This window comes from Melanaphis sacchari, unplaced genomic scaffold (assembly GCF_002803265.2).
Source record: "Melanaphis sacchari strain LSU unplaced genomic scaffold, SCAv2.0 Contig134_pilon_pilon, whole genome shotgun sequence".
Taxonomy (NCBI): Eukaryota; Metazoa; Arthropoda; class Insecta; order Hemiptera; family Aphididae; genus Melanaphis; species Melanaphis sacchari.
The window spans coordinates 340,901-365,516 of NW_020270560.1; the positions used below are offsets into that span (position 1 = coordinate 340,901).

The 24,616-nt window shown below is 24.4% G+C and overlaps 1 protein-coding gene across 1 annotated transcript; it reads left to right on the plus strand.

The window, feature by feature from the left end:
* The first annotated feature begins 10,730 nt into the window (after window positions 1-10,730).
* LOC112591462 (facilitated trehalose transporter Tret1-like) lies at window positions 10,731-24,223 on the plus strand. The gene is made up of 5 exons (XM_025335298.1): window positions 10,731-10,766; window positions 10,857-10,992; window positions 15,111-15,296; window positions 20,004-20,828; window positions 23,964-24,223. Exons 1-5 carry the CDS (start codon window positions 10,731-10,733, stop codon window positions 24,203-24,205), a joined length of 1,425 nt encoding a protein of 474 aa, XP_025191083.1. The 3' UTR covers window positions 24,206-24,223.
* Window positions 24,224-24,616: the final 393 nt, after the last annotated feature.

Consider the following 24,616-nt stretch of genomic DNA (forward strand, 5'->3'; position numbering starts at 1 on the left):
AATTTTAATAAGTATTTAATTAATTTTGTTACGATTTTGTTTAATTTAATACATTTAATTGTGAGTAAAAATAAATAAATGGCTTTAAATGAATTTGATTTTTTCGTCTTGATTTATACGTTTAACGAATTCTGATGTATGAATTAACTGCATATAATGAATATATTTTGTTTTAGGTATATCTGATTAAAAAATACTTAAAATGCAATCGTTAAAATAATAATTTAAAATGCCACAAAAATTAATTTTATCCAAATTTTCTGTTTCAACACATTATTTTTATACATTATACCTAGATATAGGATGACGCTATTTAATATGATGCTCAAGTTACCATGAAAAATAGGTCATAGTAACCATAAACTGTGTATCTAAAATATATATAAAAGAAAAATTCACACATCAACGCAAAATCCAAATCGCTGAATATATTTTCAGATACTTGTAATGCTACTCAGAGTTCACTCATATAAAAATTCATAAAAATCCAAGTATATTGTATATAGTACAGTACAATAGTGCAGTGTATACAGATAGTCATCATATATTAATATATTAAATGTCAAATTTAGTATGGACAATTTTTTAAATGCTATTATTGCGGTTAAAAAACCTGAAACGTTTTATAAAAGATTTGTTAAATAAATAATTGAATACTTATTTGTTAGACTTTGAAAAATCAACTTTTTAGGAATAAGTAGGGATTAAAAGGTTGGCGTCAAAGTTAGTTTAGAAAAATATTAATCTGTTATCCAATCATCAGGTGGGTTTTTTAAAATTTATAAGCTATTAAGTACACTATGAGCTATGTATTTAGTATTTTTTAGTTTAATAAACCCTAATACTGTTGATTGATACGATGAAATATTAATATGAGATTGATTTTAATAAAGAATTAAAAAAAAAAAAAATTTACACAAGTTTACTCACTTGATAATCTTAAAAACTTGTGTTGCTTATATTTGTTGTATATTTTACTGGGTTGTAGTTTATCTGAACCGATTGGCTCATGAAGTTTTTATTACTCTTAAATCAAATTAAGTACATTAAAAACGTTGTTACTAATTCAATTCTGAACTATTGCACATTTCGGTCGGATTTGTATTTTATCTGTAAACACACTTGTCCATATACACTTGAAGACTGGTACTAATTGAGGTGCACGGGAACTGAAGTGAACTGAGTACAGTATTCTATATTTGCTTATTATTTTCCAAACATATCGGATAATACTGCCATGTTCAAACAGTCCTTTTTTTGATGTATGTAAAATGTATAAAGGGCTATACATGAAAATTGAATAAATACTTACATACAAAACCACTCACGACGCTCGTAAACCATAAATAAGTTGCAAAAAATTCATTGGACAGAATATGTATTTTAAATTATATAACATAATATATTATTATATTATAATATTTTTTTCAATAATAATCACTCTCTACAAAAAATAAATAAATAAATATATATTTTTATAATACATTAGTACACGTTTACAATAAAAATAATAATTTTATTACAAGCTGACTAAAATCTATGCAAAAAAAAATTCTTAGTGCCTCCTTGAGTTTGGTACCACCAACAGTTAGGGCCAAAAACGAACAACTTAATGAAAATAATTATTTCATGTTAAGTGAACACAAGATTGTTAAATCAAAAGTTAATAGTTAACACTAATAATTAATTCAACACACCTGCAAGATTAAAGTTAATAAGAAAAATAATATTAACTTAATTTAGTTAAAATAATATTCATTTACTTTTTTAATTAGTACGTAAATCACATAAAAAGTATTTTCTACCTATTTATAGATATTTTTATCAAAATATAATATATAACAGAAAGCTTATGGTACGATAGATCGTATTTTGTATTTAAAATCGTGTAGAACGTAGGTATATTATACGAATAGAAATTATTATAAGAAAAACCATTAAAACTAAAAATTTCAAAATATTTTTTTATTTTATTTTGATGGATTATTTTTAATAATAAAATTTTGAAATTTTTCCATTTACTGTCGATACAATTAAATAATTTAATCTGAAATTTAGAAAAAAATAAATAAGTTGAACAATCAGTTTAATTATCGGGATATTCTATGATCTACATTTTACAAAATAGTTATAGATGGATTTTTCTATTAAATACATAAAAAAGAACTTATTCGGCCATTATAATAAAATTTTGAAGTCTTTTCATAATGTATAAGTATATTTCTGAGACCTTCAAATTGACAAATTATAATTGACAATACAGCCTGTTATTGTTATATTTTTATTTTATTTTATTGCTATAATAATATAATATACTATATAATCTTATCATATCATATTTTCACCATTATTTTATTACTAAGTTCACAAAAAAAAAAAAAAACAATTAAAACTATTATTAATTATTATACTTACTATGTCTATTGAATAAAATATTATTATGTCATTTAAGTACCTATAGTTAAAAATAATACATTTTTAGTTTTAAGTAGATTCGTGCATTTACATTTTAAAATAACATTTCAGAATTTACAATAATTTTCAATTAATATACTTAATTGTATAGGTAGAATTGCATGAGACATTGAATGTAGACTATAATATAACAGTACATATTAATTTTATTTCTGTAAATGTAACTGGAAACAAATGTATAATATTAAAATGCGAAATGTTGTATAATATATAAATTATTTCGTTTAACAAAAAAAAACCTAATTTAATAAACTAAAAATATTATTTCAAGAAATAAAATCATATTTGTCTACGGAGACAAAGTATTTTTCATGAAAATGTCTCCAAGAAAGTGCCTAAAAAATTGATGAAAACAATTTTCTTACCAACTAATAAAAAATGTAATGTTTACTTTAAACTATTTTATATTTCTAATATTTGTAATCGTATACTATACTATACTATATTATTCTGTGAATAGGTGATGTTTATAACTACGAATACGATTCAGTAATTTCTTAAGAAAATATGAAAGATATAACAATAGTATTAATAGGCTATTTTATAATCTTTATGTCAGGTTACCCAAAAATGTATTCATACGTTATATATTAATTTATTTTACTATGTTGATACTTATTAATTTATCTATATTGTTATACCATAGCCTGATGGAGTATTTTAACAAAATTTTATGATTATAGTATCATTCAACGAAAAAAAAAAAAAATCGTAGGATATCGGAAAAAAGATAATCTTGATACAAGTGTATCTAAAAATTCTACCTTTAATGCCGTGTAATGATCGTTATAATATAATCGAATAACAAACAAACTTTCTACTTTATTACTACACGTATTACGTTTTATACGTCATTATTAAAAGCTTAGACTACAAAATGGTTTGTAATAAAATTGATCTATGTATATTGTATAAAGTTTATATATTTTTTATCGACGTGTAGGTATATTGGATTTTGTTTATTTTTGTCTCATATATTATTATTATTATAAATTCGACTATGAAAATCTTAATTCACGTTCTTCGTGGCGTATCTATAATGTATTAATATATTAGTAACTACATATTAAACCACAGTATAAATTTTATTTTTATATTAAAATGGCGTTTGACTTAAATTAGCTAGATGTAATAGTACGCTTATTTGAGGTGTATAATTTACTAAAAAATTTGTTTAAGTATTAATTATTTGTTTTCTGATTATGGAATAGGTACTTAATACTTATAATCCTATTTTAAATATTTAATACAATAAAATAAATATCATGTCTAAGTACATGTCTAATAATACTATAAAAAGGAAATTGTAAAATTTTACTATTGCTTATTTTCAAAAAAATTTCGTAATCTACTAGTGGATATTGGAGTTTATTAGCTACTGACTACATTTCATTTAAACTTCGTATAATTAACCAAAATATTTCGATTTAAGAATTTAGTATATTTATTCAACTAAATATATAGTTGATAACTTCACGAACAAGTAAAATCATCCTAAGAAATTGAAAACAAAGTTGATAATAACTTAGGTCTATATTCTAAAACTATTTTATGCAGAGATATATTTTTATTTTTATTGCTTTATAAACAGAGTTATACCAAATATTCTTTAACGAAAAATAATGTATTATTATTATAATATTATTAAATATTATCAAAATTTAAACCTAAGACTATTTATATTCATAACTATATATACGCCATATAGATCAATTACTATGTTGATAATATTTTTATCTATCCATCAGGATAAATCCTGATCATGGTATCCATGTATCTATCATGGTATTGGGTAAATTATATTATCATTGTTAACAGGAATTTTTTTTTTTTTTATTTTAAAGCTTAAACTTAAAATACTTTTTTTAAAATTTAATTGTGTATTTATATAGTATACTCAATGAAAGTATGTAAATAAACTGATATATGAGGAAGGTTTCGTTAACAGTTCGTTAATAGTTAATACCATATTTTTGATACTTCTTTTTAGGTTTAACTTTTCAATTAAAATTTAAAACACTCGATGAAATTAGTTATTTGAATTCCATTTTTGCTTTTGAATTTATTAATAATTTTTTTGAATATTTCCCTTGTAAATTATTATAAATTATTGTATAAATACATAAAATTATAATAAAATATAACGTTTCAATAAATACCGTATATATTTAAAATGTAATGAACAATTAATGCAATTAAAATTTGTGATAATTAATAAGTTAATTATTACAATTATTATATTTATTAATACAAATAAAGATTCAAATTAGTTCGCAACAAAGCAACATACAACATCAGAGTGGTTGATTTTCATCATAATTAGTGATGTGAAAACAAATAAAATAACATGAGAAATAAAAGGGTAGTTTGAAAAGGATTAGATATAGTAAAACAGGAGAATTTATTTTATTATTTATTAAATTATTAATACAAGTGGTAAAGTAACCGCATGTCTATTGTCAGCTTAAAAATTCAATTATTGACATACTTACAGATATACCAAAATAACAAGATGTAATTGCAAGAATAATATTCGATTTTAAATATCTAATAACTGGTCAACTTTAGGAAGTTTCGTTAGAATATTTTTAGTTGACATGAAATGATTGCACAAACTCTTTAGATCATTTTTAGGAATCTGTGACAATCATTGATTGAGTTAATATAAAGAATGAAGATATATACATATATATACGATTTTTGTTAAACTAATATTACGGTGTACACTGTTATATAATTTATAAATAAAGAAAAATCAAAGGAAAAATAAAACCTACTATTGTGGGAACATTATTGACAAATTCCCAAGTAAAAATAACACATATAAATTCAGATAATTAAGATGTATACAATGTATGAAAGTTCTATAGTTATAAGATATAGACACATTCACCGGATCTTAAGATTGAAATAATAAATAGAAATAATATGACATATAGTTACCAAAAATGAGAAAATACTCCGTCCAAAAAATGGATATTTTAAAAGAAGCCATACAAAAAAAATAAATAAAAAAATAGTGCACATAGGTATCTAAGCTAAAATACAAATTTACTAGATATAAAATCAGGGTTAATAGATTTAATCCTTTTAAAATTGTTGAGAAAAAATAATATCATTAACAGAAAAGGAGCACTTATTTGGAAGACTGAAAGATAACATTTCTGAGCTAAGCTCAAGAATTAGCATCAAAAGAATTATCAGCATCTTGTATTGAATTTAAATAATTAGCGTTTTTATAGATAAGTTATTTAAGTTGATAATATTCTTTTTAAGTCAAAATATTTTGAAATATTAATACAACATCCCTCATACGTTTTTAGTAGGTACAGCAATTCATAAATTTAAAAACCTTTCTTATAAACATCTGGAGTTCAAATTTTAACGCAATTAAATATCAAAACAAAATAAATTTTTTTTTTCGTATTAAATATGTTGTTATAATTCAAATAATAAATCATAGAGACTTGAAAATTCTAAGTTTTATATATATTATTATTTTCTATTCATAATATGGTTTTCGAAATATTTCATAATTACCATTAAAAGGAAATACGTGTTGAATACTTGAGTACGCCTTTCTATACGATATGTGCATAATATTGACGTATAAAGTAATGATGATGATAATAATAATAATAATAATAATAATAATAATAATAATTGTATGTAGTTTACAATAAACGATTACACTCAATATGGGCAAAGTGTACAGCAATAAAATAGATATGGTATGAGATATAAGAGCTTTGCGAGAGTAGTTTAAAAGAAAAACAAGAGAAAAAGTAAAAAAGAGGAAAACATAAAAATCCACGCTTCTGTGCTAAACAATAGGTTTCCAGTGAGTTTGAGATGTAAATCACTATATGTACACGTAAATTTAAATTTAATGATAAATAATTGCATACGAAACACGATTCTGAGCAAATCTTGTCTATATGCTTATATTAATAAGTATATTATTTTATGATTATATTTATATTACTATTAGATAGTAACACAGTAAGTTGAATTAATTTTTGTCGAAAGCAAAGCGTTTTAGAATGTTATTGTGTGTATAAAATATAATAATATACGTTAAAAGTTTTAAGTTTCTAATTTTGTTAAAATTTGAACAAAGAGTATTTATTTTGTAAAAAGATATTGTGTTTATATATGTTTTTTTTTTAGATTTTCTGGTTATAATATGTTGGTCTTATTACTTGCTAATTTATTGATGTTGGACTGAGGAATTATAAAATTTGAGTATTATTTTGATGCAGTCATAAAATAAAGTCAACTATTGGATACAATTGATACAAATTGTTTTCATGTTATAAACAAATCAAAATCTGTAATTTTATGTTACATATTGTTGAATATTAAATGTTTAACATATTATTAAGCTTATTTTAAAAATAATAGCTTAGGTGGAACCTTGCACTAAATTTCAAAGGTTACATATTTCTTTTAATTTTTTTTTTTTTTTAATATTTGAATATCTATTAAGTTATAGTTTTTAATATTTAATTTTAAGATTAACGAAAAAGTTGTACCGCTTATTAGTGTTATTTTATAAAATAACCATTTACATTATTTTATAATTTGATTTTTGTTAAATTAATTAATCTACAACTAAAATATTTTAATCTTAAGTTAAAATTGACTCTGTAGTCATCACTCATCATACACATCTATTAGATGCTGTTTATATTTTATATAAACTATTATTTCTAATATGTGTTTAATATACATAAACATACTTAATTAGAAATCAAAACGAAATTATATGTAGGTAACAACTAGAATATGATATAGTTTGAAACAATTAATTAAAGTATAATATATACACTTGTATAGGTATTACATAAGCACATTTAAATAATCGATTTTTTGCATCAATTTTCGAATTGCAACTAGGTTACAAAAAACCTTATACTGGAATTCGAGTAAGCTATCGGGTGATTTTAACTTTTATGATCCGGACACAATTTGCCTAATGAATAACATTTCGAAATCTAGAACACAATTACTATACATCGGACACATTGTCATTGCATTGGTTTGAACTATTTTTCATGGGTATGTAATGGTTTATATTTTAATACATTCATTTGGTTTTTTTCACTAATGATTTGTATACATTTTTATATTGTATTTCGTATTTTAAAATAACAAGCTTTAAATGATTTATTTATATTTAATAGCTATTATACTATATTATTATTTACACATTTAACAATATCAAATATAATTATTATTCAACTGCACATTATATTTTCAAGAAGACTAGGTGGAAAAATAATACTTCTGATATTAAAATTATTAACTATTAAGTGCTATTTGGTTTAATAATTAACGTAATAAAATAATAATTTCATTTGTACTTAAATACTTGAAGTACTATCTTAATCTTACATTTACTTTTTTACCATATAAAAAGTAGTCATTCAGGTCATAGTGGCCATACTTATAATCAACTATGACAATAGAATATACTTGTAACTAATTTTTATCTTACATATTATATTTAATTCAATTATACAAGTTTAGTTTTATCAAATAAATAGATTACTTATTGATTAATAATACTCTGCAAATACTTCACTGATTATAATTTAAGGTAGGTATACAATAAAAGTATTAAAATATTTATTGAAATAAGGTTGTTTATTCAAACAAACATTTTTTGTTACAGAAATAATAATAATTATTAAAAAAAAATTACAGTAATCCAGTAGATAGATACCTAGTTGATTAGAACACTTATAATATAATATCACTACTTGCTAAAATAATAGTATTAATAAATCTAAATGTCATAATCAAATTTTTATTAATTTAATTTAATAACATTTTACATAATATATTTATATATATATATATATATAATAATTGTATAACTGTAATTATATTATTTATTTTAACATGTAGGCAGTGGCCTCATACACAAAAAAATAATAATACCTCTATAAATATAAGAAAAATAAAGATGACTTGCTAAAAAATATTTATTTTATATAAATTTCATTTGTATTTTACATTTGTATCACAAATTTATCATAGACAATTTTTTCATTAAACATGTGTGATAACACGTGTTCCTTATAATAATACGTTAATCAATTTAATACTTCATAATAATATTTTAATAAAATTATGAAACATGCGTAAATAACTAAATGTAAAATAGGTAGTTATTATAATAGTGATGATACCTACAGTAACTGATAAGTTCGAAAACAAATAATAAATCTAAATAATATATATATATATATATATATATTAACTGTATTAAGGTAAACAATATAATATGATGTACTTCAGTCAAAAATAAACATATATATATAATAACATGATATGATATACACATATATATATATATATTTTTTAATCGACCACTAATTCTCTAACCATGATAAATATGATCATGAACTTATAATTTTAATGCCATCAAAGTCTGCATCGGTAAAATACTTTGATTAACCATCACGTTTTTACCCATACCTTCTTGCATAATAATTGATGTAGTTATATCAATTAATCAATATACTATTTTAAATATCTCGTAAAGCTTATAAAAGTATAAAATTGTCACCTGATAAGGTATTAATATTACATAACAATAAATTTTCCACCCTTTATAAAAAAAATTCAAAAATCGTTTTAAAGTCATTATATGCTTAAAATAAAATCACTGTACATCAATAACATCAAATAATTTAAATAGCGAAGTTATATTGAATAGTCAACGGTAAATAAAATACAATTTAATAAAAATATTTATAAAAAAAGTACTTACTTAAGTCTATAAAATTTGAAATAACATATTCATCAGTTGAGACTCAATTACATATTTATTACATCAATATTTTAGATACCTAAGTCGTAGTAATATATAGATTTGATAGAAAATACCTCCATAAATTCAAACACTTTTCAAGAGTTTTTAATACATTTTTAATATAGAAATTTAAATGGTACAGGCATGCTACAACAAATTCTATAAAAAATACATATAATATTTAACTTTACAAATAAAGTCAAATCTTTGATTTAAAATTTTCTACACGTTTTTTGTTTTTTATATTTTCAAAAATCTATAAATTAAATTAATGTTTGAAAAAAGATAAAGTCAATAACCACTCTGTTATCTACAAACCAGCTACTTTACGCTCATAATTCGTAAAAATAATTGAGGAAGTACACTCAACTTTCTAGCATTTTTTTTTTTATGTTTTTGTAAAATTAATTTTTATTTTTATTTTTATTTCACTCACTTACGTAGTAAATAATAATTAATGTGTTTATCATACTTAAAATAAAAATATGATAATTAAACGACACGTCAATAAATTTCTTAATTGTGCCTCCCTCATCACTCTACTAAAAAAAAAATTTTTGGTTTTGTTAAATGAAAATATTCTGTTTTAGCAATGCTTTTAAAAATGAATTTTATCTTTCAGAAAAGTAAAAACTTATAAAAAGACTAGAAATATATTTCTATAAATGTTAAAACTTTTCAAGAAAACGAATGTTTACTTTTAAAATAAATATTTATATAGGTACGTGAAAAAAGAAATAGGATTCCAATAAAACATAATTGATCTGTATAATATAGTTTCTTATAGTTCACATATATATTGATACCTATCACTTTAAACTCTCAAAAGATGAACGGTAATTTAATGTCCAATTTTATTTTGTAAATAATAATAATAATAATAATAAAATAAACTATAAAGACGTTTTGTAAGTGTTGGTATAGTTCATGGCAACGAGTTTACCGTTTAAGTCAACAGCATTGAGTGGATGATTGTATACATGATTAAAGCGGCGAAACTGGTATTGACAAGCTATGAAACTTTTATTAGTTTATACTCAAGACAACTTAATATCAATTATATAGGATAGTTTAAAGTTAATATTTTTTCTCTTTATCTTCTATATAATATATAAATTACATTAGGTAAGGTTAATAAAAAAAGAAACATGACAGAACACACTTTTTTTCGTTTCAATATTCTAGTAATACGAATATAATGTACATCGTTACTTTGTTATCATTACAGTTTTTATATACACTGATATGAATTCAAGAGGTATTATGATACGCAAAATATTATACATGTAATTAATTTATAATAAGTAAATTAGCAATTGAATGTTTATCGCCTAGTCAGTCATTAATCAAGAATGAGTTGACACGTATAGTTGTGTACAGTCAAATAACTATATCGTAGCTACATTTTTTTTAAGTCGACTATTTTTTTAAAATGTTGACTCCTAAATTAAATCGTCATTTGAAGCTAGTGAGTATGAAATAAAATGTTTACAAATAATGCATTATTGTTCGACAACCATATTATAGTCATCGAATTATTTTTATATTTCAATTTTAGTCATTATGCACTTGTTTACTGTCATTTCATCAATTTGTCGTTGGATCTTCTTTTATATTCTCATCTATCCTTTTATCCAAACTAAAAGAACCAACATCTACAATAAAAATAACACATGAAGACGGCTCATGGATTGGTAAATTAATTTTCTATTATTATATTGTACAATTATATTTATACGATATAATGACTTGAAATTAAATCTTATTTTCATAGTTATTTATTGGTTTATTCATCTATATATTTTTTGTTAAAATTGGTTTACTCAAATATTTTCAAAAAAAAAATAATAAATAGTGTTATTTAAGTTTAATTATTATAGTGATAACAGATAACAAGAAATAATATTATAGGTTAACGATATATTTTAATTTTTGTTTACTATTAAGTCAAAATATATAATGATAATAATAGTAATAATATCTATACCTTTTGGTAAAAAATAATAACGGTCTTCTCGTGTAATTTTTTCAAACAGATGAAATCAAGACTATGAAATAAATTAACTCAAATTAAAGGTTATCTTCATTCCTAAAAGAAAGTAATTATTAATATCAATAATGCATAATTAATTATAAAATTTAATTTCTTAAATATATCTCAAATGTTGAACATTTATCGTATACAAAATGCAAAATTATTTAAATTCTTGAAAATGTCTACCCGTTAGTTTTTCTTTAAATTGAATCCCATGTTACGCCAAAGGTCCAAAGATAGTTTAAAGTTTTAATAAAATTAAATAATTACAAGTTAAGGCTTATGAGTTACAACAACAAGGAATAGATACGATATATTGATGTCATTAAACATCTGACGCGTTTGTTCAAAACTCGTGACCTTAGTAGTATAATTTTGTATGAGCCATTATGTGATCTAAAAACTTTTCAGAGATAATTTTAAGTTAATATTGTCAAATTTATTCTGTTCACCATAATAAAATGAATGTGAATTGTTAAAGCTTATTGCAAACACAATCAAAACTTTTTATTTATAATTATAATAACATAATATAGAGATAAATGATATGCGTGGAACTGTAGTAAACCATAATAATTATTAATGAAATAATATTGATATAAATCATACAATAATATGTATAATGTATATATATAAAAAAAAATATTTAGTTTAAATAACAGACGTATTAAGAAATTATAAATCTGTAAACAACTCGATAAATTACAAATTATAAACTAAACTACCTAATTAAAAGAATTTTACTTTTTAATGTTATCTTAATTTACATCGCTCAAGACTGTAAAAATCTTTTAAAATGAAAAAAATCTATATAGCATAATATTTTGAGAGTTAAATTTAGATTTAATAATAATAATTGCATAATTGCATAGTTGCGAAAAATGACTTTCTAAGAATATTATACTGTTTAATTATTAAGTTAGGTATATATCTATATAATTTTTTTATTAGCTCAGTATGTTGAATTCTTTTTTGGAAAAAACATGATAGGTACATATTATATTATTTAGTATTTATTAGTTTTTATATTATAATCAATATACTATATTATTATGATTAATTTTCAAGTTAATACCGCGTATTTAAGATTGATGTTGTTGGTACTTAGTTTCATGGTATAAATAACTTAAAATTTATGATAGTCGATATATTTTACTTATTGTATAGATTGTAGAAAATAATAGTATATTTGATGGTTTCAAGTCTATACAATAAATATGTATTTAATTATAATATAATACGTAAAATCTAAATTTTTCGTTAAAATATAAAAATGTTATGTAAAAAAACAATTAGCCACGATGTATTATAGATGATTTGAAGTTTAAGATATTTAAATTTAAAATTTCTCAAACATCAAACTATAAAAAATTTCCAAACTTTCATGACTTTGTTAAAATTTAAACTTCAAATGTTTATAAAAAATAATTTTTCCTACTATTTATTTTTAATATTTTTAAGATTACAAAATATGAAAAAATTTGTTAAAAAAATGTTAATGTTTTTGACTTATGAAATAAATAAAAGAATTTTAAAATTTTAAATGTTTATACCTATAAGTTTTAATATATAATAGATGACTATTGATTTAATAGCTATAAAACGTTAATATAAATATTTGGTTGAATTTCAAGTAATTAAGTCATTATATTTTGATTTAAACAAAATTAAAAAATAATTTAGCCGAAAATTGGTGCTGCATAATTATCAAATTATTTGGACTCCCAAAAATATCAACTAGATCCAATATAAGATTATACCTGAATATCTATTTGTCATTTTTTATTTAGAATTAATTTTATTTGAGATTATTATGTAACGACAAACTTTTATTTGCAGAATCGGATTTTTTTTTTTTTTTACAAGATTTACAAAAAAATAAGTATAACTTTATTGATTCTTTTGTATCATTTGATTTTTTTTTTTAATAATATCATACCCTGTACAGTTTAATTCACCATCACAAATAGATAAATGAATATCATTAATAATAATTATTTATAGTAGATATAGTAGTATACTGGAAAACATTATCTGTACGGCTGTACTTACTCAAACAAAATATTTTTACAATTCAGATATTACGTAGAATTTCTTTAAAAATGCATGGCCTTTACATTTTAATAGAGTGGTTTTACTTCAGATACCAATTAATAATAATATTATTTAGTTTCAGCTAATTATGTGTTCACATATTTTTTTTTTATTTACGTTTTTCTTTCTGTAAAATATTAAAAAATTTAAATTTAATTATAAAAATTTCCAATCATGTTATTAATTTTCATCATTCACTATAGAACAGAAATTTTAACTTAGCACAAATTTGTTTGAAATAAATGTCATTGTATTTTACCGATATAAACTTTTAACTCGTTAATTGAAGGTGGAAGGTGGATAAAAATGTTTTTGTTTGTAAGCAAAAATATAATTTTAACTGCTCATTGTCAGAGGTTTTTGTATATTATTTGTGTTCAAAAATAAATCATAAACAATCACATTTCTTACTACAATAATAATAAATGTGCATATAAACAAAATAAAAGCCTCTGGTATAACGGAGATAAAGTTCACTACATTGTAATGATAAAAAAACTAGTTTACGAGTCATGACTAATGATCAACAGCAGTGGATACAGGATACGTATTTTAACTGAACTATGTTGTTACTTTCTCAATTGTAATATAAAATATAAATTATAATATTATTATTAGATAATATCTGTTTGTAACAAATAAAAATAAAAAGTGTATACAATGCAGCTAATATCATTAAAACTTCTTATAAAAACAGTCTTAATATTCATATTATTTTGGAAACGAAAATATTAATAATGAACGTATATATTTAAATAACATATAGAAAATATATTTTTTAATTTCATTTTTTCAAATGTTTATTTAAAATCATATTTTAATTTAAAAATAAGAAAATTTTTAAGAGGTTGTAATATAATTCTTATTTTAATAATGTTTATTTTTTATGTTTGAACAATAAATATCAATCAAAATTATTGTGAACGCATATTTTATTTTTAAATATTATAATCAATAGTAGAATTGTATGTTTTCTCAAATTTTAATTAAATTTTATATTTTTGTGAACATTTATTTAAATGGCGTGAGTTTTGTTAAAATTATTTATTTTTAAGAAAGTAATTAAAACAAAACAAATTCCAGCTAGGTAATAATAAATGAATAATAAATCATAGAGCAATTAGTATTAAATCTGTTTACAGTTATTCTACCTAATTTTTTTTATTTTAGAATAATGAAACTGCCCAAGTTATTACGTAAAGTACTATAAACTTATTATGTGTTTGACGTGAGAATAAAGTGAACATAATTATTCTAAAAAAAACGAGTTTATCAACTAAACAAACACTAAATACAAAAAATTCAATTTTTATTGATTTTAATATTATTATTATAAAGCATAATAATTATTTATTTGCTTGATAGAATAGTTAAACTGTAAATGTTTAAGGGTATCGTTAGGTTTTTTTTATTTAAATAAGGTTTTGATAAAAAAGTTAGTTTAAGCAGTTTTAATTTAGTATCAAGAACTATAATCATAACAATATAGGTACTTAATGTAACTAATTACTATAATCAATTAAAAATGAGTGTTTTTAGGTTCTATTGGCTTATTGGAATTTAGAACTGATAAGTAAATATAATATTTTATATAAGTTTTGAATTAATCAATATTTTTTGACAAATAAAATTGAACAAAAAGTAAGTATAATAATACATATTTTTATTTTTTTTTTTTCTTAGCAAGTGTACCGATATTAATATGCCCTATCGGTTTACTTGTAATCGGAATATTGTTAGATAAAATTGGCAGAAGAAAAGCTCTCCAAGTTAGTTACATACCAATAATGATAAGTTGGCTGGTACTCGCATACGCCAATAGTTTAAAAACTATTATGATCGGAAGGATTATACTGGGAACTACATTTGGTAAGTTTATCGATTGATTAAAAAATATATAATTCTTTTTTCTTTAAAATGGTACATAAGTGGAAAATTCTTTGACAACACAATTATCCTTTGTCAAAAAAATATTTATTTCATCTTTCAGACAATTATGTAAATAATGTGAACAATTGTTTTGAAGTATTTTTGTTTAAAAGTTTTAACTTTACAACTTTTATCTAAAATCATCTTCGACATTGTGTCTCCGACTGATAGGTGCTACTACATGTATGGTAAGAGAATACGAATATTTCAAAAACATATTATGTCATCAAAATTTAGAGAAAGCCTCAACATTTTATATTTTGAGTTTTTAAATGGGTAATAGTATCATAATTATAAATCTATGTGTTGTGAAATTAATTTATAAGTGGTAAGACGTAGGTATAGATATCTACCTCATAAAAGATTAACTGTTTAATTATACTCATATTGTATATTTATTACGAGTGTGACGTTTGCTAACTCATAGTTTTTGTACAGCATTGATTTCGTTTGACTTCAAATATCGCATTACATATATTAGGGGTGGTCAACATAAATAAGTTCACGGGACACGTAGACAAATACAATGATACCAAGAGCCAAAATGTTTTTAGACACATTTCCCATACTTTGGTAATTTTTATAATTTACCTACGACCTAAAAAATTAATATTCATAACGATATTAAGTAAATTTTGATTTTATAAATAAGACGCAACCAAATCTGACAATGACTAGAGCCGCGTCTGGCTCGCGAGCCGCAAGTTGGCCACCCATGATATAAATATATATGTAATATGTATATACGATATATACATACTTAGAAACAAAAACGTAATACGAAGCGTATAGCTAAATGTGACGACAGCAATTTCTTTAAAACTATTCTTTGCACGCACATCGAATATCGAACCGATTTGTCGTTTGAAGTATTAGCGGCATTGCTTTTAAGTACCTTTTATACGTATTGCAGCATTAGAAAATGTCCGCTGGTATTTGTAGTCACTACTTTTAGAAAAGATCTTATAATCATGGCATTTGTCATGGAAATATCGTAATAATATTATAATAACTATTAGGCATTACACGAATATATATTTGACGAACTTTCCGATCGATTATTACTAATACAAGACAAATTTGCTCATTTAATTATGACAATAAATGGTTGCACGGGTCGGTTAATTATTGTAAAATTATTCGAACGTTTGGGAGCGTTATGTGTCTTTCTCAATCAGCTATACTGTCGATTTTCGATTAGTGACAGACGACAGTACGGTACCCGTTGGATATAAAATATATAAAATAAGTTACAATTTAATAATATACTATACCATGATGTAGTCGATTATGAATAACGTCGAAACATAATATATTGACGCGTGGACGTTCAAAGATAATATTTACATTTAAACGACCTGTTTTGTACATAATAGGTACCTACATAAAAAATGAAGCAAATTAATGTTTAAATTTAAAATAACTAAAAATCAATACTTCTAAATATTTATTTATGCATACGGTTTAAAAAAATAAAAATAAATATTTTTATCTAAAATTATTAACAAAAACAGTTTTAAATTAATATATATATATGATTACTATTAATTAATTTTATTATTATTAGTTTATTAATATCGCTATATTTTAAATTGAAATTCAAAATTAAGTTTCATCGTTATGAGGATTGTTCTCTCTGTATTTTTTAAATATCATTGCTTATTTTATCACTAAAGCTTATAAATCTAATTGTAACAGATTGCATAATATAGCAGCATTTTGAGAAAAAAAATTAAATATAAGTAACATCTATTATGAAAATTTAATAAATAATTGTACCAATTTGTACACTTTTGCATACAAAATGGCGTATCAAGTATTTTAAAATATTAAAGAAAATTACAGTAAAATGATATAAAAAATAATAAATGAACATTAATTGTTTTAAAATATTATAAAATACTATAACTTCATGCATGATAGAAAATGTATATAAAAAAAAAAAACTATGAAGACAAGTAAAAATAAAGTGTAACACCAAAATAAAATAAATAAAATTGGTATGAAAACTAATATAAAATAAAATTTATCTAGTGAAAAGATCTGTAATAATTATTGTTTTATTTGTCATAAATATAGTTACCCAATATAATAAATTGACATGAGTAAAATATCGGTACTGTTTTATCTGTCTTATATGTTTGTGAACTATGGTTATTTATGTCAACTCAATTGCTATTTGTTAGTATGACGTGTGTTTAGCGTGTAGATACAACATTTTTATTTTTCATGTGTCACATTTAGTGTAACATTTATAATAAACCTAAACGATCTGGAAGAATTTCTAAAACTTAAAGTGACGTTCAAAGAATTGTTAGTTTGATGATACATTTTCCAATATTGAATTATTTTACTATGCGCCATAGGTTCTCAACTTTAACTCGTGGCACCTTAAAGTATTTTCTAAAAAATCCGGAGATAATAAATCCTGTATTTACATTTTTAATTTATATAACAACAGTTTTCAGTTTTCTTTAGTTGCATATAACCGATTTGCATATTATACACACATATCATTACACATTATAAAAAAATTAAATACTTTTAAAATTTATAATTATTTATATATAAATATATATGTAAATTATGGTATTATGGTATCAATAATTACTAATACTAATGAGACGATTGAGCTCTTTATTTTTACACAAATATTTTTGGCAAAATTTTTGAAAGACACACTCTCATTTCCTATTCAATGAACTCAAACTTCATTTATTTATTTTTTTTTATATTTATAAGTGTGGAAATCCAATGATGGTGAGATCATTTTATAATAGCCTGAGTTGAGGCGATAGACAGCAAACAAGTATGAAAATTAAAATAAATAGAACATAATGTATCATTTAAATTTTAATCACAAATTATTCTACAAAACGCAATAGTTTTTATATTGATTAATTTAATTTAATTTCGTATAGTGATATACATATATGAATACTGGGCTCAACTAGGAAAATTCGTGTGGGGGTCCTCCAGTTCAAAATATAATCATATAAAAATAACAGGGGTACATAGCAAAAGTTGAAATTCTATAAATAAATAAGTATATGACAGTTTAAATTTTTAAACTAAAATTTGCTTAAGATGATCACAAACGATATAAATCTGTGGCGTTACCTAAAACGCATATTACTCTGTATTATTTTTCGTAAAATCACTTTATTTTTTTTAAATCGTGAAAAATATGTATGATTTTTATTATTTTGAATGATTTCACGGCGCCCTGGTGGAAGACCTCTGCTATGCGCAATGGAATTTTCAAAATATGTAGATTGATTTTAGGAATATTATAAGACGGTTCATACCGTCAGCAATAATATTTATACAACTCAAACAAATTAAATTAAAATAATATAACGAACGCAATGTTTTCGGGGGAAAAAAACTATACCGACCTACTGAAATACCACATCGGGTGAAACTAATAATAAAATTACTCTAATCTTTAATTCTCTAATCTGATTACTTCAAATCAATATTTTGTCACGAAAACAATGATATAAACTAGTGGTTCTTAATCCGTGGTCCGCAGCCCCCCGGGGCTGAGATACTCATGTCGGGGGTCCGCGGCAGCCTTAACTCATAACTAAAGCGCGGATTTTTATGCACTTAAAAGTATCGAAATATGGCATATAATATGCAGTAAAAATAATGAAAATATGCAGTCAAAATTATGAAAATATGCAAAAATATACAAGAATTTTTTATTTATTTAAAATTTACAATAAAACTTATAATAATTAATTACTTAAATACTTAATAATAAATAATTTCTAAACTTAATTTATTTTTAAAATTGTATTTATTATTAAAATTAATAATCATATGCATTTCAAGTTTTTCTTCTGTGAAGTTGTATCATTTATCGATTAACATATTTTTAAAGACTGAGAACGAACGTTTGACGTCAACCGAAGTTATTGGGGCATATTTGAAGCAACTTAGTATTGTCGGATCTTGATAAAGATCTTCAAGATGAACGTTTTCACTTAATAACACTGAATTAATTTTTCGTAGAATTTTCAGACCTTCATTTTTATTGGAAAGCTCGTTTAATTTTGTTGTAAGTGTTACACCTTTCAATCCAGGAATAGAATGCATTTTTTCTTTCGTTTCGTCAATTATTGAAAAGCTTAGATATAAAGTCATATTTCGAGTTTCCAGTTTTTTTTATGACTATTTTTATCACTAAAAATGCCAAATGAATAGATATAAATTTTAAATCATTCTACTCGACAAAATATTATCCTATACATTTTTTTAAATTTTCGCTTCAATATGCAATAAATTTTGAATTTTGTCAAAATATGCAAAAATATGCAATAACCTTCAAATATGCAGAAATATGCAAAAAAAAATTTCACCATTAGCTTCAAATTATGATAATTCGTGGAGATAACTGACAAAAATCCAAAAATATTAAAAGGAAAAAAATATGCAATGGCATAGAAATCCGCGCTCTACTCATAACACGCGCGCCAATACGTGGCGTATTGCATGTAATAGAAAAATAATCGTCAAATTAATCGAAAGAAAAATCGGCAAGGGGGGTCCGCGATTTCTAAAAAATCTTTTCCCGTCCGTGGTCAACAAAAGGTCGAGAACCGCCGAATTTTAAACTGTACCGATCGCTTCGTTCCGCAGGTTCGGGGTCGTGCGTGTTCTTGTACGTGGGCGAAGTGTCGCCCACCGAGTACCGGCCGCTGTACATGTCGTTGGTGACCGTGTTCGTGGGCATGGGCATGATGTTCGAGTGCGTGATGGCCTTGTACTTCCACTGGAAGACCGTGTCGCTGATAATGTTCGTGATCAGCGCCGTCAACATCGCGGCGATGTTCCTGGTGCCGGAGTCGCCCGTGTGGCTCCGGGCGCACGGCCGGACCCGCGAAGCGGAAGCGGCCGAGGCGTGGCTGGGCATGGAACAGCCGGCCGCGACCGCCGTCCCGGCGCCGGTCACCGCGCTGGCCGTCAACGGCGACGAGCACATGTGCGCCGCGGACGGCGCCCCGGCCGCCGGCAAGTCGACCGCGGCCGCGTACTGGACGCGGTTCACCGGGCCCACCGTCTGGAAGCCGACCCTGATAACCACGCTGTTCTTCATCTGCCAGCAGGGCAGCGGGTTCTACGTGCTGCTGTTCTACTCGGTGGACGTGTTGCGCGACTGTCGCGTCCAGTGGGACGGCGTCACCGTCACCGCGTTCCTGTCGCTGTCCCGCGTCATCGGCAGCGTCGTCTACTCGTTGCTGCACCACGTCCAACGGAAGACGATGGTCGTGGTGTCCGGCGGCGGAATGGGCCTGTCGCTGACCGTCATCATCGTCTACATGCACTTGTACAACGACATGGCCTCGCCGCCCTACGGCGCGGTGCTCATCGTCGCGTTCACCGCTTACGTGTTCTTCGCCCTGTTGGCCATGCTGCCGATGCCCTGGGCCATTTGCGGAGAGGTGTTCCCGATGGCCGTCAAAGGTTTGTCCTCCATCTATCTGTATCTAATTGATAGCTGTCGATGTTTGTGTGTGTGTGTGTGTGTGTGTGTGTAAGCGCGCCACAGGTCTGTTGCGCTCTCGGTTCTGAAATTTGGCACATCCTATGCCCTCGATATCGAATTTTTAATTTTTTATAGAAGTCACATATTTATATATTTAAATGTCACAATAATATATAATATGAAATTTATAAAATGATGACTATAATTGTGCGTGAGTTTAGCTTTGTATTTTATATTTGGTCAAAACAACCCAAATATCCGAGTTGAAAAAATCCCTACAGTTTACACTTAACGGACTGTAAAAAGGAATAAACCCACGAGGATTTAATTTGTCATGTTCAACGCCGTGCAGGATCAGCTAGTAATATACTATACCGTACCTATCGTAAGAACAAGCTGTAGTGCGCCGGACTTTGTTTTTTTTCTCATATATCTCACTCGAACTGTCTCCGAATTTTTCAAACATTTGAACATTAAATTAATTTTAGCGTTAAGCAAAAAATTTGATGATTTTAATGATTATTAACGTTCTTGAAATATAATTTAATATACAAAATTAAAAATTTTTATTTATAATACAGTTCAATAAAGTTAGACTAATAGTAGTGATGAGTTTTAGTACAAACTTAACTCCTAAGTTTTGGTTGTTCTCATATCTTGTCTGTTACAAATAAAATGGAAAAATAAATAAAAAATAATTTTTTTCATACGATAGACAACTGGTGCGTCGTATTTAATATGGAATTCATATCTTACAATTGCAAAACATATGACTTTTAAATTCATTTCTCAGTACCTACTCTGAGTTTTAATAGTTATTAATAACCTACGGAGTGATGCATTTAACGTAAGGCACTCATTATTTCAAGAAATACTGACGTAATTAAAATAATTCTTTTATATTCTTTGAAGTCGTTACAATACAATTCTTTAGGAAAAAAAATAAAAATTTTATTCTTTTTAATCAGAACGTGTATTTTCAATTTCAATTCCAAAGTAGAGTTTTATATAAAGTGTTTCAATCTACGAAAATCAAAATTTAGATAAGCAGTTTGTCAGTTTATTAGTCATTAATGTTTATGTGTAATCAATATTTAGTTACCTCTACTCTATTTCACTTCACTACACGGTCCACTTATTAAAATTGTATTACTCAAAAACTACTCGCGCAAAATCTAATGTTTATAATGTCAAGATAATAAAATAGTGATGATGATAAAAAAAAAAAAGTATTTTCTTTAATGACTTCAAATTATTTTTAAAAATCTTAGTACTTTTTGAAGTAATGAATATTTTATGTTAATGGATCATCCGATATACAGTACATTTAATATTTATTTATTTATTAAAATATTATACGGATTTGGACCTGTAGGATTTTTACACGGTATGAACGTAAATGATAAAAACATTTTTATAATAGTAAGCGTAATATATTTTTTTTTAAATAACAATTAAAAAACATATTTAAATCAAATTATAATAATGCAGCATCCTTATAACAATTTACTATTAAGTTTAATATCATTAGCAAACATCAGTTTAGATTATTTAGAAAATTAATGTCATTAATATATATTAGAAATATAATTGGGGCTAGGCGAGAATGGTGTATACTGATGAAACTAATATTGATTTGACCAAAATTCTTTATAAACAACAATTAGAGTGCACTGTGAAATTTTAGATTTAATTCATTGTATAAATGAACCACATACCTCAATATAATTAAATTTATGTAAAAGAAGAATAAAGAGATTGACTTTATTGAAAACTTTCGTGAAATCAATATAAATAATGTCCATACGTAAACCAGCTGAAAAAAGCATCAATTAAGAAATATTTTAGTGTAATAAGTTAGTAGTAGTTGATTTATATGATTTAATATCGTATTGATCATCAACAATAATTTTTTCTAGTTCTGGAATTATCTGATCCAATAGATTTTAATGTTTTTGTTGCAATTGAAAATAAAGATATAGGCTTGTAATTTAAAGTATTAGCTATAATACTTGTTTTCCATACATCTGTAAAAATACCACTACATTAAGATAAATTAAAAATATAAATTAGGGGAGAAGATAGATCATATTTACATTGTTGATTAAATTGGCTAGCTATTAAATCAGGCACAAGACTACAGAAAATAAAATAAAGGAATTTTCAATAAATTATTTGTAGTGATCCTTTAATTTAGAAGGAGTTTTATAGTAAAAATGTACATTTGAAAATTTATTGAAATCGTTAATGGAATCAGGGCTTTTAAAAATGTTATGAATTGGGCTCGGAAGTTGATGCATTTTGCAATTTTTTTTTTTTGGAACTTATTAGACGATGCTCTCTTGGCCACAAATGTGTTTTATAAACAAATAACTCATTTTAATTTTGCATTTTTCGGCTTTTTTTCTTTTTAAGTCTTTTTTGTCATTTTTAAGCCCTATTTCCTTTTTGTTAAATTTCTTGTATATATAATTCGATTTCGTCAATTAACATCTTTACACACATAGTTTTTATTTTACATACACTGTATTTAAGTATCTACATCAAAATTATATTTTACACAAGTTGTATACGGGTTAGATAAAGATAAAGATTCGATAGAATAAGGCAATTGCTAGTTGTCATTTTTATTTTTGACAATATAAAATATGCTTTAATAGTACAATGTAATAATTTTGAGTAATTTTTATTATTATTACTATTTTTTTTTTTTTTTTTTTATGTATTTTATTTATTTTAAACAAATATTTATAGTTTTTTAGGTCATTTTTTAATGTTTTTATTAGAGAAGTAAAAATTTAAAAATCTTAATACTTAATTTTACTCTATTTTCAAACAAAAAATTAAGGGAAAATGGGAATTTTTATGCAATTCTAATATTATTATTGAAACAATTATTTTGTAACCATGGTTACCAAAATTTAGACAGTTTTCTCGCTCAGAATCGTATTTTTATCATATTCCATGATAACAATGAGTTTAAATTTTACAAAATCCATTAAACATTTTTTAGGAATTTATACAACAACGAGTTCCACTTGACATCTAATGTACAACAGAGCAGTTCTTACTTAACATTTTTTTTTTTAACTATGAACTTTTCTATTTTTTAGGTGTTATGGGCGGGATCGTACAATCTTGTGGATATGAATTAATGTTTCTAATCATCAAAATATACCCTGCATTTGTGTCGAAATTCGGAGTAAAATTTGTCTGTTCAGTATTCACAATATTCAGTTTTACAAGTGCATTGTTTGGTGCATTTATATTGCCAGAAACAAAAGGAAAATCTCTCAACGAAATATTATCATCATTTGAATCCCGCAAAAAATCAATGAAAAATAACCTGCCTTAATAATATGGTATACTTATTATTATTATTATTATTTTTTACAAAACATAATATTAAAATTTTGTATAATGAAATTATATTCAATGCATTACGATAGTATTATTTATATTTTAATTTAGGTATTTATTATTAGATACCTTATAAGTTATAAGTTATAAGTATAGCATGTTTATAGTTTAATGTAAATTGATTATTTTCAATTAAATTAAATCTGTATATAATTATATATTTAATAACCATAATATTTTCTTTATTGCGGAAATGAGATCCAGTTACAGGTTTTTTTTTATAGTATATAAAAGTACACAACATACATCAACAACTTAATAATAATAACAATGATAATAATTATTTTGAAAGCCGATTTATATTAATAAATCGAATATCGTATAATTTATTTTGCATATCTTTAAA